This window comes from Salvelinus alpinus, chromosome 15 (assembly GCF_045679555.1).
Source record: "Salvelinus alpinus chromosome 15, SLU_Salpinus.1, whole genome shotgun sequence".
NCBI classification, from domain to species: Eukaryota; Metazoa; Chordata; class Actinopteri; order Salmoniformes; family Salmonidae; genus Salvelinus; species Salvelinus alpinus.
In genome coordinates this window covers 30,902,649-30,918,152 of record NC_092100.1, presented here as the reverse complement: position 1 = coordinate 30,918,152, position 15,504 = coordinate 30,902,649, and the positions used below count along the sequence as shown (strand labels likewise).

General features: G+C 40.9%; 1 protein-coding gene across 8 annotated transcripts in view; it reads right to left on the bottom strand.

Moving 5' to 3' along the window:
• Positions 1-2,414: 2,414 nt before the first annotated feature.
• The window catches only part of LOC139539918 (myocyte-specific enhancer factor 2A-like), a 131,717-nt gene continuing 118,627 nt past the window's right edge, over positions 2,415-15,504 (bottom strand). For 3 of the 8 annotated variants that reach the window (XM_071343318.1, XM_071343316.1, XM_071343317.1), the window contains 6 exons: positions 14,578-14,625; positions 11,985-12,169; positions 10,020-10,043; positions 6,800-6,917; positions 6,517-6,640; positions 2,415-6,329 (listed from right to left, as the gene is read on the bottom strand). In XM_071343318.1, the coding sequence (XP_071199419.1) occupies positions 5,933-6,329; positions 6,517-6,640; positions 6,800-6,917; positions 10,020-10,043; positions 11,985-12,169; positions 14,578-14,625 (896 nt within the window). In that variant the 3' untranslated portion in view covers positions 2,415-5,932. The remainder of the gene's footprint in view (positions 6,330-6,516; positions 6,641-6,799; positions 6,918-10,019; positions 10,044-11,984; positions 12,170-14,577; positions 14,626-15,504) is intronic. The other 5 variants (XM_071343320.1, XM_071343321.1, XM_071343322.1 and 2 more) reach the window with 3 other exon arrangements.

The window sequence follows — 15,504 nt, the reverse complement described above, 5'->3', positions numbered from 1 at the left end:
GGTAACCCTGGTCCTGAAGTGCTGCAGGCGCTTCATGTTTTTGATTTAACCAACCTGGAAGACCAGGTGTGTTGAATTTAGGCAATAACTGAACTAATCAATTAGCTCAGTCGGTCCGGTGTTGTGCCTAGTTTGAACAAAATCCTGCAGTACCTGCGGCACTCCAGGACAGGGTTGCGTACCCCTGATATAGTGTGTGTAGTTTTTTAAGATTGAAAATGTTTCATATTTCCAACGATTACAAGCACATATTCCTGTTGATATGTCCCACAGTTATTACACAATGGCATGTGAATACATTTATTTTATTAATCAGTGGTGGAAAAAGTACCCAATTGTCATACTTATAGATACCTTAATAGAAAGTTACTCAAGTAAAAGTGAAAGTCACCCAGTAAAATACTACTTGAGAAAAAGTCTAAAAGTATTTGGTTTTAAATATACTTAACTATTAAAAGTAAATGTAATTGCTAAAATATACTTAAGTATCAAAAGTAAAAATCCATATATTAAGCAAAGCAGACGGCATAATTTTCTCATTTACAAAATGTACGGATAGCCAGGGGCACACTCCAACACTCAGACATTATTTACAAAATATGCATTTGTGTTTGGTGTATCCGCCAGACCATAAGCAGTAGGGATGACCATGTGTTCTCTTGATAAGTGCGTGAATTTCACAATTTTCCGGTCTTGCTAAGCATTCAAAATGTAACAATTACTTTTGGTTGTCAGGGAAAATGTATGGAGTAAAAAGTACAATATTTTCTATAGGAATGTAGTGAAGTAAAAGTTGTCAAAAATATAAATAGTAAAGTACAGATACCCCCCAAAAATACTTAAGTAGTACTTTAAAGTATTTTTACTTAACTTTACACCACTGCATTGTATCACCGACCTGCTGCCAACTCACTTTCTAGCCCAAAGGCTGGCAGATGGTGATATTGAGTCATTTCATCTTATCGTAGAAAAGGAATTTATGCAGCTGCCTATACACTCGTACTCTGTGGTGGAAAATGGTGTTTCATAAAAATGTATGCATATTTTCCAAGTTTTCTTCTGCCTTCTCGCCATTAAATCGAATTAAGGAGGACATCGACGCCTTTGCAGCCTGAATGGAGAATGCTGAATTTGCAAACCAGTTCACGGGGGATATGAGTCTATAGCCAGTTACTAACATTAACTTTGTATGGTAAGATGAAACGACTCAATATCGCCATCTGCCGGCCTTTGAGCTATGTTGTGGGGTGTTTTCCTAATATCTTTATCCATTGAATGCTTGTGATTTTACAGGGTATATCCTGATATTGTGAAATGTATTGGCTATTTGGTATATTGGCTTTAGAGAAATATTGATTATAGGATTACATATTATTGATGAAATAGCCTACCTGTTCAGTTATAGGCGATCTGCCTAGTTTGGAGGCACTCTGCAGAAGCCAGTCATCGTTTCAGTTATTGGCTATTTCGATTATTCTTTGTTATTTTGAAAGTCTACGTAGGACAGAGTTCATCAATGTCTTGTAAATACTTGTGGATCCAGCTTACCTTCTAGCCCAAAACCTGTAAATATACAACAGCATGTTGCACCTGATTCCATCTGACTATTTATGCTTCACACACCCTGACAGTAGGGTCCTCCTATTTTACTGGTAGTATTAAAGTTAGCATATGATGGCTAATAAATGTATCGATTATGGTCAGGCTATGCAGGAGTTCCAGAATATTTTTCACATTCACCTGCCAGTAAGCATTGGTACTGCACAACTGTAGTTCAACATTCCTGCCTGTGTGTACAGTGAGTATACGAAACATTAGGAACACCTTTCTTAATATTGAGTTGAACCCCCACCTTTGCCCTCAGAACAGCCTCAATTTGTCGGGGCATGGACTGTACAAGGTGTTGAGCGTTCCACAGGGATGCTGGCCCATGTTGACTACAATGTTTGCAGTTCTTGTCACAAACCAGTACGCCTGGCACCTGCTACCCTACCCAGTTCAAAGGCACTTAAATATTTTGTCTTGCCCATTCACCCTCTGAATGGCAAACACGCACAATCCATTTCTCAATTGTCTCAAATCCTTCTTTAACCCGTCTCCTCCCCTTGAAGTGGATTTAACAAGTGACATCAATAAGGAATCATAGCTGTCACCTGGTCAGTCTATGTCATGGAAAGAGCAGGTGTTTTTAAGGTGTTGTATACTCAATGTATAATAGCCTGTAGTGTCTGCATGAAGGTTTTCCAAAAAGATCAATGACATTGTGAACTATTCGGTTTGAAAACGCACTTCCTGCACTTCTGTATTATGAGAGCCAACTTGTGCTGACCTTTTGTGAACATAAAATGATGCATGTAAATAATTAGGACACTTTCCTCTCCATCACTCCCATATGAAGGCACATAGAGTTAGTGTTCAAGCATACATTTAGGTGTTTAATAAAGCTGACAGTCTCTATTGTTTGGGACTTCACAGGTGGACAAAATCTAGGTAAGGGAGTTGTTCACTTCATTTCATACAGGATGAGTGAGAGAACCTAAAATACACAGTAAAAGCCAATAGTTTTACTTTTAGTGAATGTAGAATACAAATGTGTACAACAATCTCTAGCTTGGTATCTTAGTCATTCAATAAAAAGTTCACTAGAATATTTATTGTATAATGAAGATAAAACAACACATTCAAGGGAAATAAAATGCAGATGAACTTAAAATTCTCTCTTGATTTTGAAACAGTTTGTTTCATTCATGGCAACAAAGTCCAGCTTGTGCCGCCAAACGGTTTGAGCATCCAAACCGCAAACAGCTTCTTTAAGTGAACTATTAACTACAACAATTACCAAACACATAGTTCTGTTTTGTAAAAGCCATAAAGCAAAGCAGTGTAGGCTTACTCTTGCAAAGCAAAGTGAAGAAAGTACTTCAAACAAAGTTCTGTTGTCTCCTTAAATCCTGTTCTTTCACATTCAATAGTTGTGCATGTTTTTACACAGCACATGGACCAAAAGAGCAAGTCTATCCCTTTACATTCTCAATACATTCCTTGTGTGAATCTGATTTCAGGGGAGTGCAGGGTGGGCAAGATTATCCAGTCTATGTACTGTAATGTATGTCAGCTTCTTTAGCTGTAGGAGTGCACGTTTGGAGCTTTGTGAGGCTTTTCTTGATGTATAACATGAGTAATTCTTTGGGATAAGGCTATTTTCTAACCGTGCATATAAAGAGTGAACCTAGAAAAATTCCCTGATATCCTATCAAGTGCTAAAGTGTGCATGTAATTGTGTGATGAAGTTATAAAAAAAGACTGCTACTGCCTTTTAAGAAGAGTGTAATGGTATTATTGCTATTCTGTAACCTGAAATGTTAAATTTGATATTAATAAGTTATGTTGTGTTTCTAAATATTTCTGAATTGATCGAGACTGAGGAAAACAATGTGTGTTCAAAAAGGTTTACATGATTTCAAATTGATGTGCAACTGCCTATCAAGCTCCCTCACACAGTGGCACTTAAGGACTAAAGGTTAACAGTCATATTTTCATCTGCTCAGGCCCTGTCGGCCCTAAGCACATAGTTCCTACTTCATCATATCCGCAAATCTTCATTCTAGTACTGAGGGTGACTATATGGGACTTGCAATAACATCTAATAGTAGACTGGACCCTTTAAGTCACATTTTGTTGGGGTCCCATCTGGACAGAGTATGAGTTGTAAACTACATATATCACTATTGGCTTATAGCCAACTGCTATGGATCAGATGAAAGGGGTGGAGGTAGGCATGGAGAAGAAACACACAAGGGAAAATATAGCAAATATAAAGAGAGACTCCTTTTGTACAACACAATTCTCATACAAATGTGTGCAATCCGGCAGTGTGAGATCAAGTCAATTCAGTTGCATTGTCTCTACTATGTTTAAGCTGCTGAATTCTCTGCCACTTTGCCACTGTGAGGATTGGTTCTAATGAAACCAGGGCCACCTGTAACAGACAATGACCTAAATGCCTCTGCATGGTCTGATATGCTCACACAGGCAAACATACAACAGTGAAACAGCAAATGGCTGTTTCCCCTCACCAGTACCACACCCTGTTTATGTCATCATGATTTCTGGATTATTCATTTCCTACTAGTGATGGGGCATTTACAAAGGATATTTTACTGTGCCAATTTATAAAATGGATACATTTTATACATAATCATGACTGAGATGTACATTTAGGCTATGATATTTACAACGTTTGTAACTTAGTTTACTCAGTGTGAAAAAATTCACCAGTGTGATCTATCAATGGACAATTTAATTAACCATAAATAGGTTTATTGGCATGGTTCATGAAATGGCATGTCTTTCGATTGAGCTAAGCACAATCACAATGGGCGGTTTTTCAATGCTGAGATGGGACCTTGGGTTTGAAAGTTGGCAGAGTATCCAGCAGCTGCAGGTAAATAGTTAACACAATAGAAGGAACCATGTTATCCTTCGCATTGCGATTTTCCTTCACAACATACGGTATACAGGAACTTTAACCTCACAGCACTGTTATTACAATTTCCTAGGGACAGACATTCACCACTATTAAAGGGAAAATGACCCAAAAAACGACTCTGGAAATAAATCCACTGATTTAAAACGGTAATAACAAAATTTTTAAGAAAGCACAGTATAATTAACAAAATAGTAAATATTAACCAGTGAATACTCTACTTAATAAGGATCTCGCTGGGTAAACATGGCAGTAATCCACAAAAATATACCTTTTTCTTGAATCTGGTGATGGTACAATACATACGTACTTAGCTACACCAAGGTGATAAATATTAAAGTTGCTATTTACATAACAAAAGAAAACATTTGGCTCAAATTTAGAATTTTACAAACAGAACAGCAACTGTTCATGGCTTTAGATATTGATTCAAGATCTGGCTTGCATGTCTTCATATTGGTTGTAACAGAGCACAGTAAAAACATAGCTAAGAAAAACAATTGTTTTTGAGAAAATTGCTAGGAAAACATAGCTACAAAATAACAGAAATAAACATACAGTACAGCTTTGGCTTACATTACCAATGAATTGTTGGAGCAATGAGAATATTTCTTACTATTACTATGCTACCAGTTCAACTGGACGATTTCCCATTATCTTAATTTCCCATATCAGATTATAAAATGAATATGTTATTATTGCAATATACTTTTCCTCTCTTTTAGAACTAATCACATGACTCTGAGCCATGTCCTTCCCATACATGATAGTTTTTCCTGTCTCAAACCCCACGAGAGAAATTCTACCTCTTTCAAATTAAAAACAACTATGTTGTAGTGTCTCTGAGGTCGATTTTGTTTTAAAATTAGATTTCACATCGATTTGATTTAATAACTTAATAGAAGAGACAAATTGAGTCAACATTGTATGAGCTTAAAGGTGTATGCGGTTACACCATCATGTTGTGAAACTTGAGCTCTAACAGTGGACGCCACAAGCAGGGGCCCTCAGCCAGTAGGCAACACTCTGAATTTCTTTTGATTGTTTGCAACTTGCAACCACAACAGCAAAAACAGCAACTACAAGTAAGTGCCAGACTAGACCAGTGACTACAATAAACTAGATTGTTTCATTTTCTTTTTCTTTGAACATCGGACTCCTGCAAACATAATCTGATTGCACCCAGTACCTGATAACGTCTGTTTGTGTACATAAATCAGTCCAACTACTTGAATACTCTTCTTATTCATGTGAGACGTATTTCATTTAGATATGTCCTTTAATTGTATTTGCCATTCTCCTTCTTACAAAATGAAATGGAGTTAAATAATAATATTATAATGATAACTATAAGGACCTTTCCTACCCCATCCATCTCTCCCCCAAGTCTACCCCCTCCCTCCCTCCCTCTGACTAGCTGGTGAATGGAGGCTTGACCAGGTGGCTCTATGTCACCCAGGTGTCCATGCGCATGCGCTTGACAGAAGGGCTCGCCCTGTTGTCGTCGGTGCCGGTTGGGGGTCTGCCCAGCCCCATGGAGGAGGAGTGGAAGTCTGGCCGGTGGTCCTCGCGGTCGCTGCCATCGTATGAGCTGCAGGAGGAGCTGAGGCTGTCCACTGGTGAGCGGCCCAGGTCCTGCCGGCTGGACGCCTGCTGCTGCTGCTGCTGCTGCTGCTGCTGGTGCTGCTGCTGCTGCTGCTGATGCCGCTGCTGTTGCTGCTGCTGGTGGAAGCCAGAGGGGGTGACGCGCTCCCGTGGAGGGGAGATGGGTTCTGACTTGATATTGATGTTTTGGCTGGTGTTGATAGAGAGGTTGGAGCCCTGAGGTAGTTGACCACCACCCCTGTGAGAGAAACAGCACGGGCTCAGTGGCCATTTGGAAAGTGACATAGATCAGGTTCTTGGAGTGGTGGTTGGAAAAGGGATATTTGAAGGAGTACAAGCTATGTACTTTGAATGTGTATATAATGTGTGTTCGTGTGTGGGTTTCTTAATGTGTATGTGCGTGTGTTTGCTAGTGTGTTACTCACACCAAAGAGCTGAGAGCTGCCTGGCCCAGTTGATGTTGTTGCCATGCCGACATGGAGCCCAGAGAGAGCCCTGGAGAGCCGAAGCCCTGTAGGGAGGAGATCTCTGCACTGCTCAGGGAGTACTCTGCAACAACAACAGCACCAGAGAACAGTGAGTTACACACAATCCCCCTCCAACTGCTACTGCAGCAACACCTCTCACCACAGGAGACCAGGCCAATCAGTAACAGCCAGGCAGGCAGGGCTGAGGCAGCCGTGGCAGGGGACAGAGGGGTAGACTCACCAGTGTTGTAAGCGCTGGGCATGCCTGAGTAGACCAGGCCTTGAGGGGGCAGGCTGGGGGTGGTGACAGACACTACTGGGGTGGCCAGTGTCTGGGAGCTGCTTAGCCTTTGGGTGTTCTGCAAACAGAACCAGGAAAACACAGATGTAATGAACAAAGCAACAGTGTGGCCCTATAGGACTTACTGTAGTGAACCCAAATTATACAAAATGTCAGTTGTTATAGATTACATTTGATATGTTTTTAAGTAGTAACTTGATAAAGACCATTATTATTGTGACAATGAACAAATGTGTTGTGATACTACTTTTCACCAAGAGGTGGCATTGTAGCTTCATGTCACATGTAGCTACAATCCAGATAACATATTGAGGCTTGTTATATGACAACGGCTTGACAATATGCGCAATAAGCATAAAACTCAATCCCATTAAGGAAAGACATTGCATGTTTTTGTCCAATATTGAGAAGAGGGCTGTTGTTTGTGGATGAATCTCTTAACAGATATTCAATGTAGGGATTATGGATAAGGGAATATAGTTGTGAAATATGATATCGTTTTACCATATACAATAGTGGGATTGGTGCTGATATGCAACCTTTTTCATATTCAATTTTCCTTACAAGCTAAGGCAAATGCTCTTCAGCACTCAAGTTGTTTACAGATGGCAGATTTCTTAAGCCTAATACAAAAAGAGACGGGTCCTACATTTGGATAATATACAGTAGCTACTACTAACTCCTTTAAAACCGCAATCCTGGCTGCAGTGGCTGGCATGCTGTCCCAAGCACAGTCACACACAACGCAGTGCCTTCATGCAGCAGCAACAGGACCACACAAGCTCTGAGGCAGCCTACTACACTCACCAGGCCCACACACTCACACTGAACTCATTTCCCACAATTTATAGATCTATGCATGCTTTATTCAAATCTTCTGAGGATATAACATTCTGTCCATTATGTACCTCTATCAACTTTGAATGCCTCACTTGTTTGTTCTGATCTAAAAGTGAGACATACAGTGCATTCGGAAAGTATTCAGACGACTTCCCTTTTTCCACATTTTGTTACGTTACAGCCATATTCTTAAATGGATTGAATAAAAATGTTTAATCAATCTACACACACTACCCCATAATGACAAAGCGAAAACAGGTTTTTGACATTTTTGCAAATGTATATATTTTTTTTTAAGAACCTTTGCTATGAGACTCAAAATTGAGCTCAGGTGCATCCTGTTTCCATTGTTCATCCGTGAGATGTTTCAACAACTTGATTGGAGTCCACCTGTACAATATTAAATTGATTGGACATGATTTGGAAAGGCACACACCTGTCTACATAAGGTCCCACAGGTAACAGTGCATGTCAGAGCAAAAACCTAGCGATGAGGTCGAAGGAATTGTCCGTAGAGCTCTGAGACAGGATTGTGTCGAGACACAGATCTGGGGAAGGGTACCAAAAAATGTCTATAGTAATGAAGGTCCCCAAGAACACAGTGGCCTCCATCATATAGTTGCCAGACAGAAGCCACTCCTCAGTAAAAGGCACATGACAACCCCCTTGGAGTTTGCCAAAAGGCACCTAAAGGACAAGATTCTCTGCTCTGATGAAACCAAGATTGAACTCTTTGGCCTGAATGACAAGCGTCATGTCTGGAGGAAACCTGGTACCATCCATACGGTAAAGCATGGTGGTTGTAGCATCATACTGTGGGGATGTTTTTCAGAGGCAGGGACTGGGAGACTAATCAGGATTGAGGGATAGATTAATGGAGCAAAGTACAGCGAGATCCTTGATGAAAACCTGCTCCAGAGCGCTCAGGACCTCAGACTGGGGCAAAGGTTCACCTTCCAACAGGACAACAACCCTAGGCACACAGCCAAGACAACACAGTGACTTCTGGACAAGTCTCTGAATGTCCTTGAGTGTCCCAGCCAGAGCCCAGACTTGAACCCGATCAAACATCTCTGGAGAGACCTGAAAATAGCTGTGCAGCGATGCTCCCCATCCAACCTGACTGAGCTTGAGAGGATCTGTAGAGAAGAATGGGAGAAACTCCCCAAATACAGCTGTGCCAAGCTTGCAGCGTCATACCCAAGAAGACTCGAGGCTGTAATCACTGTCAAAGGTGCTTCAACAAAGTACTGACTAAAGGGTCTGAATACTTATGTAAATGTGATATTTCTGTTTTACATGTTTTATACATTTGCAAACATTCCTAAAAACCTATTTTTGCTTTGTCATTATAGGGTATTGTGTGTACAGTTATTAAGAAAAAAAACTATTTCATAAAATGTAGAATAAGGCTGTAACATAACAACATGTAGAAAAAGTCAAGGGTCTGAATACTTTCTGAATGCACTGTATTTGTTAGCACCTGATAGAGGCAAAATGACATTTAGCAGGAGCAGCATGTTTGGGATCTGGGTGGGAATTACATCAAGAGACACCTTTACTCAATCAGTGTAGCAAACACATAAGGCATATCCTTATGATATGATATGGTTACTTGTAATATTGTGCAGCTGAGGGTTACATTTGAGGCAATATTGCATCATGACAGTATGATAAATATCCGCAGCTCCTATTCTCTCCAACGAGGTGACATCATCAAAAACAAACTTCTTCAGAGACTTAATCCACAATGAAGTAATCTGCCGCTCCCCATTAGGAAAATAAATCCAAGATCTGAAATCTCTTCTTGGGAAGTTACTTTGGAATTTTTGTGACATTACGAAACCTTTCGTTTTGACTAAATAATATTTGATGTCTGTCCAAACTACTATCTTGAAGTAACCAGACACAAGATTGATGTAGGACCTGTCTGATAGTTCTTGTGAACATGTGCATCGTGTGCTCACTCGCAAACAAACAAACACACACACACAAACCCCAGCAGGATGTCTGGCATTCCCTGAACAACACATGGGAGTGGCGGTGCACAGCACATTAGACAGGTTGAGGCATCTTTAACAGGTCAGGCCTAAAACATGCAGTGACACACTGATGCTGCTGTTCATTTCTCAATTTAGTCTTTATAAAAATAAAATGCATTCAATCAAATCAAATAAATTCAATAAACCCAGTTCAAGTTATTCAAATCTACAGTTCAAGTACAGCTGTCACTCCTGACCACGTATTACTGATCTATATGCCTCTTTCTGTTGTTGTTACGATTTAAAGCGTGCTCATTCAGCCATTTCTTAAAACTCACCAAATCCATTTCCTCTTCCTCTGACTGCTCTCAACAGAAGAGAAGAAGAGGCAGGGTTACAAGAGAAGGTCAGGATGGCTTCCACAGTCACCCTTTTGAAATCCAAAGTCCTAATTGCCTGATTGTATTCCACAACTAAAAGTCATCTAGACGTGCCTGACCTCTAGACTTACAAATTCACTCTGTCCTCTGCTATTCATGTTACCTTGCGAAACCCTCTTTGTCAAATGCAATGTCAATCAATTTCTTTGTGGACTCATGAACTTCCCTGAAATACTTTGGATAGAAGAGTCTGCTAAATGACCATGTTATAACACTTTAGCATTGTGTTTGTGACCATTTCAGAGTTTGACCTATGATTTTGGATCCACCACTATTCGCTACTCAGAAGGTTAATGATGTAAAACCAAAATGGATAAACTCTAAGGGGAAGAGTTTAAGTCAGCAAACACACTTTGACTTGGACTTAACCTCACATTGAATAAGTTCTTAACCTCTCATGCATCAATACATAACTATGTCAATCTAATTACTTCATCAATCCTGAGGCTCAAACGTGACTCATTTGGAAGGCTCTCCACTTTCAAATAAACTGTGTTCAAGAAACTAAAATTGACTAGTTAGGTCAACTCAATGAAAAACTGTAAAGTAACAACATCATTGTAGCTCATGTAAAGTAGTCAACGAGGTACCAGTCAATGTAATATTGATACAGTACTACTAAGCCTGCATATTGTGCATTTTTGTTTCACCTAGGGATTACTGGGGTCTCTCTGTATCTGAGGCCTACTGTTCTGCTACACAAGAAACTAACTGGAAGCCCCTCTTCCAACTTCCCTGTGCCCTGGCCAGGACTGTCTTAATACCACACTCAATCAATAGCATCAGGAAGACACGACAAGGGCGACAAGATATTATCTGGCTCACACTGGGCCCCTGATTAAGCCTTCATCCCCACTCTGTCACACTGAGATGTGATTAATTTAATACCATTATGGCCTAATGACAGGCTGTCTGCAGACCTGCCAGCCCCCAAAGCCTTAACCTATCTGGAATGTTGCGTTTACACTGACAGAGCAGAGCAGGCCCTCCCTTTCGTCTCAATACTACTGGCACATTCAGGACTTCTAAATTCTCTCTGTCTGAACCATTCTACCAGTTAGATCTAAAATAATGCTTTGTCTTTGTGACGTATGGAGCTCTACCACTTCCAGATGCTGGCATGGTAACAGTACCATACACATGTTGATCCCCTGCTCCAGGCTGGTGGATGGATCAGGGTGCCCACGCCACGGGCACCCCTGATCCAAACAACGCCTCTGTGTCTTGGAGGAACTCCCGTTGCTGAGAGCTCCAGCAACATGCAGGTTGGAAAGAGTCTATTACTGGCCAATTTCTGAACACTTTTTTTCCTCTTTCTCTTTCTTCTCATTTAGATTGATGAGACAGTCTAGTGCAGCCTCCGGTGCTCTGCACCTTCATTATAATAATTAGAGAGGGCCTATCATTTCAATATGAATAATTGAGTGACTGGGCGTCAGAAATATAGACCAACTAGCTATAGTGCTGTTTGTGTTCTTGGCACTGTCCAGAATCTTGCTCCTGTAGGTAATCAAATAAAAATGCAGCATGAGAACGAATGCCACTTGCTGATTGCTGTTGATGGAAGTGAATCTAAGCTGCACGTAAACCAGTCCCACCAGGAAGAAAGGGGTCCTCAGACAGCACTGATATCCTCAGGACATTGTCTCCTGCGCCAAAACATTACCAGCATGGCACGCTATACCACAATGATACCGTCACGATCCTGTGTAGGGAAAATAAAACTCCCTCTGATGCACACATGTGAGGGGAAAGGAGAATGCTTCTAAGCCAGAATCTGAGCCAGCCCTAAGACTGAGAGATACATAGTGTTCCTACAGTCTGCTCATGTGCAGTGAGGAGTGGGGACTGTAGGCTACTCACCAGTGGGGGCATCATGCCTTTGCTGGACGGGGGGATCACCACTCTCAGGTCTGGCTTGCGATTTCCCATCCCCATGTTCACTCCAGGGGGCGGTGGAGACTTGGTGGGCATGACTTTCCCCAGGCCGTTCCCGCTGGGTGTGCCCAGGAGTCCCGGAGAGCCCCTGGAGTTGACAAAGCCACTCCCTGGAGACACACAGAGACAAACGCCATCACGGGACTGTGAGCCACCACAACAACAGGCATCTGCCAAATCTCCAACCATTTAAAGCTGCATAGCTTGCCACGGCACGCAACGTTAAGTGTTCCCAACCCTCTGGGAAGTTTTAATAGACTCTGATAATTATCCTGCACATTTACCAAAATAAAATGTCCATTTCAGAATTGATGAGCCTTTCATTCTTGCTGTGAGTGACGATATCAAAGTCAACTCCTTGTATCCTGGGATGAGGAGCAATTCACTTAACAAATGTACTGTGACTGCTGTTGAAGGTGGGAATAGCAAGCCATTACAGTTGGGTAAAACACTTTGCTAAAAGATTGTTACTTTTTTTAAAGTGACAATATGGGAATACTATGTCTGGCTACACAAAACGATGTACTCATAGTACTGTATTCGTGGTACTATATACATTTGTGTGAACGAGTCATAAGGCTGGTTTGAGTCATAAGAATGAGTCATAAGGCTGGTTTACCCCCCACCCAGAGTCATTTCCTGTGGCAGCAGCTCTAAAACAAAGTGAAAGAAAGCACAGGGCAATGACACCATCTCAGAGCTGATCAGGAGAAGGACCATTACAATGCATGTCACACCATGCATATATGGAATGGAACTGATGTGAGGTATATATGCAATGAAATCAATGAAATGCTATGGTATCAACGTGAGAGTATAAGCACATTCAATAGCAGTTTCTAACTTGTTTTGATCCATTATTCAGCTTTTTTTTTTAAGATTACAGATAGTAAACATATATATTTGAAACAGAGGGATGAAAGAATCTATGCTATCTATTATTTCATCAACAGATCAGTGACACACTTCAACAAGTAACTGAGTACTCCATTGTGTTGTATTGAGCCCAGTGAAACACAAGCCAGCTGCAGAATAAGCAGGACCTCGCTCTGTGAAATAATGGAACAATCACCTCTCTAGCTACAGATAAGAAACACCACAATACATGGCCAAATAAACAGTTATGAAACATACAATGGTATCTCACAGCTGAATCAACAGCATACGCAATGCAAACTACTATAGCTCCCAGCACTCGCTTTCATCTTATACTGGAAGTGACTGCTGCAAAATCCAAGGTGCACGCATATAATTAGCCATGTAAATGACCCAAACCCTAAAAATAGCAGACACTGCTATTGCTTATGGCAAAACATCCAATACGTTAACATAAGCATAGGTTCATTGGAGGACGAGTACCATCTGGGTCAACAACCATTGCAAAGAAAGTATCTTCACTATCGGAAATTTGATAAGTCAGTGCAAATCAGAATTCTTTATTTCTAAGAAAGATAAATTATTTTCTGAAAGGCAAACTCTGGTTGTGGATTTCCACACAGAGGTTTCTTCTCTTCTCGGCTCTACTCAGAAACCATTGTGGGAGTGGGCGGGCAAATCGAGTGAGGCAATATCTGGGCTGGAGTTTGGGAGGGGGAGGGTCCTATCTTGCTTGATATGACTGTAAAAGGTGCAGCAACACAGCTCTCTGATAATGATCAGAGGCTATGACATCATCGTAAACGTGGATGTGTAGGCAGTAACTAGGGCCTAACGGACGAGAAACATGCTCCTTGAAGCTAATTTGACATGGACTAAAGCCAGTTGTGCACAAAAGCAGCATGCAGAATAACTGTAGTGTACATTGGTACAGATGACCATGCCTAAAAATTGCCGATGAAGAAAATACTTAAATGTAATTAGTGCCAGCATCCCTTTTAGACCTTTAAATGGTTTCTAAATGGGGCACTGTTACAAGACAGAAACAACTATTTTTACCTCACAGTTAATTTTAAAATGAGAAAATGATCACAAGAGTGGAGCCAAGCCTTTTGGCAGAAACATATTTGTGGATTTGTTTTCTGAACCAGAATGGTTCTTCTGCCATCAAATCCTCAGTGAATGACCCCAGGACATGTACAATTATGTTTAGTTTCTGTTTGGGTAAATAAATATACTTTTTGTTGTAAGTAATTAACACCGCCCACTGTGGGAGCAAAGTTACATAAGAGGTTGTCTGTACCACTCAAACATTTAGCTTTCATTTGAACGTAAGACAAAATAAACTTGTGCTTTCACTAGAATGAACCGTAGAGCAAGTGAGGCAGATCTGACCAGACCTGACTGTCATTAAGCAAACACCAGAGGAACATGAGTCTCAGTGAGGGAAGAGAATACACATTAATGAGAAAAGATTAATGGGTGTGAATCAAGAGCCTCTAATAGATTAAGTGGAAAGGAGAGCAAATTATAATTAATGAGCCTGGACAAAAACTCTTTAGCGGGTGCTCTGGTATTGATTTGACTCAGGAAACAGAGAGCAGGGCCACAGTATGTGACAGATTACAGTACAGTCACTCACTCGGTAGTTGTTCCAAGAACGCCAATCCATATTTCACTTGGAGGTCCCCTTAACATAAAACAAATACAGTTTAGAATGCTTTTTAAAGGAAAAAACATACACATTGGAAGTGGTAATCTTAAATAGCCCCCCTTTGCCTTGATGACAGCTTTGCACTCTCTTGGCATTCTCTCGGCCAGCTTCATGAGGTAGTCACCTGGAATGCAATTCAACTAACAGGTATGACTTCTTAAAAGTTAATTTGTGGAATTTCTTTCCTTCTTAATGCATTTGAGCCAATCAGTTTTGTTGTAACAAGGTAGGGGGGTATACAGAACATAGCCCTATTTGGTAAAAGACCAAGTCCATATTATGGCAAGAACAGCTCAAATAATCAAAGAGAAACGACAGTACATCATTACTTTAAGACATGAAGGTCAGTCAATACGGGAAATTTCAAGAAGGTTTCTTCAAGTGCAGTCGCAAAAACCATCAAGCGCTATGATAAAACTGTACAGTCATAAGGACCGCCACAGGAATGATCCAGAGTTACCTCTGCTGCAGAGGATAAATTCATTAGAGCCTCAGAAATTGCAGCCCAAATAAATGCTTCACAGAGTTCAAGTAACAGACACATATCAACATCAACTGTTCAGTTGAACATCAACTGTTCAGACACCAATAAGAAGAAGAGACTTACTTGGGCCAAGAAACACGAGCAATGGACATTAGACTAGTGGAAATGTGTCCTTTGGTCTGGAGTTCAAATTGGAGATTTTTGGTTCCAACTGCCGTGTTTTTTTGAGATGCAGTGTGGGTGAACGGATGATCTCCGCATGTGTATATCCCACCATGAAGCATGGAGGAGGAGGTTATGGTGTGGTGTGGGGGTGCTTTGCTCGTGACACTGTCAGTGATTTATTTAGAATTCAAGGCACACTTAACCAG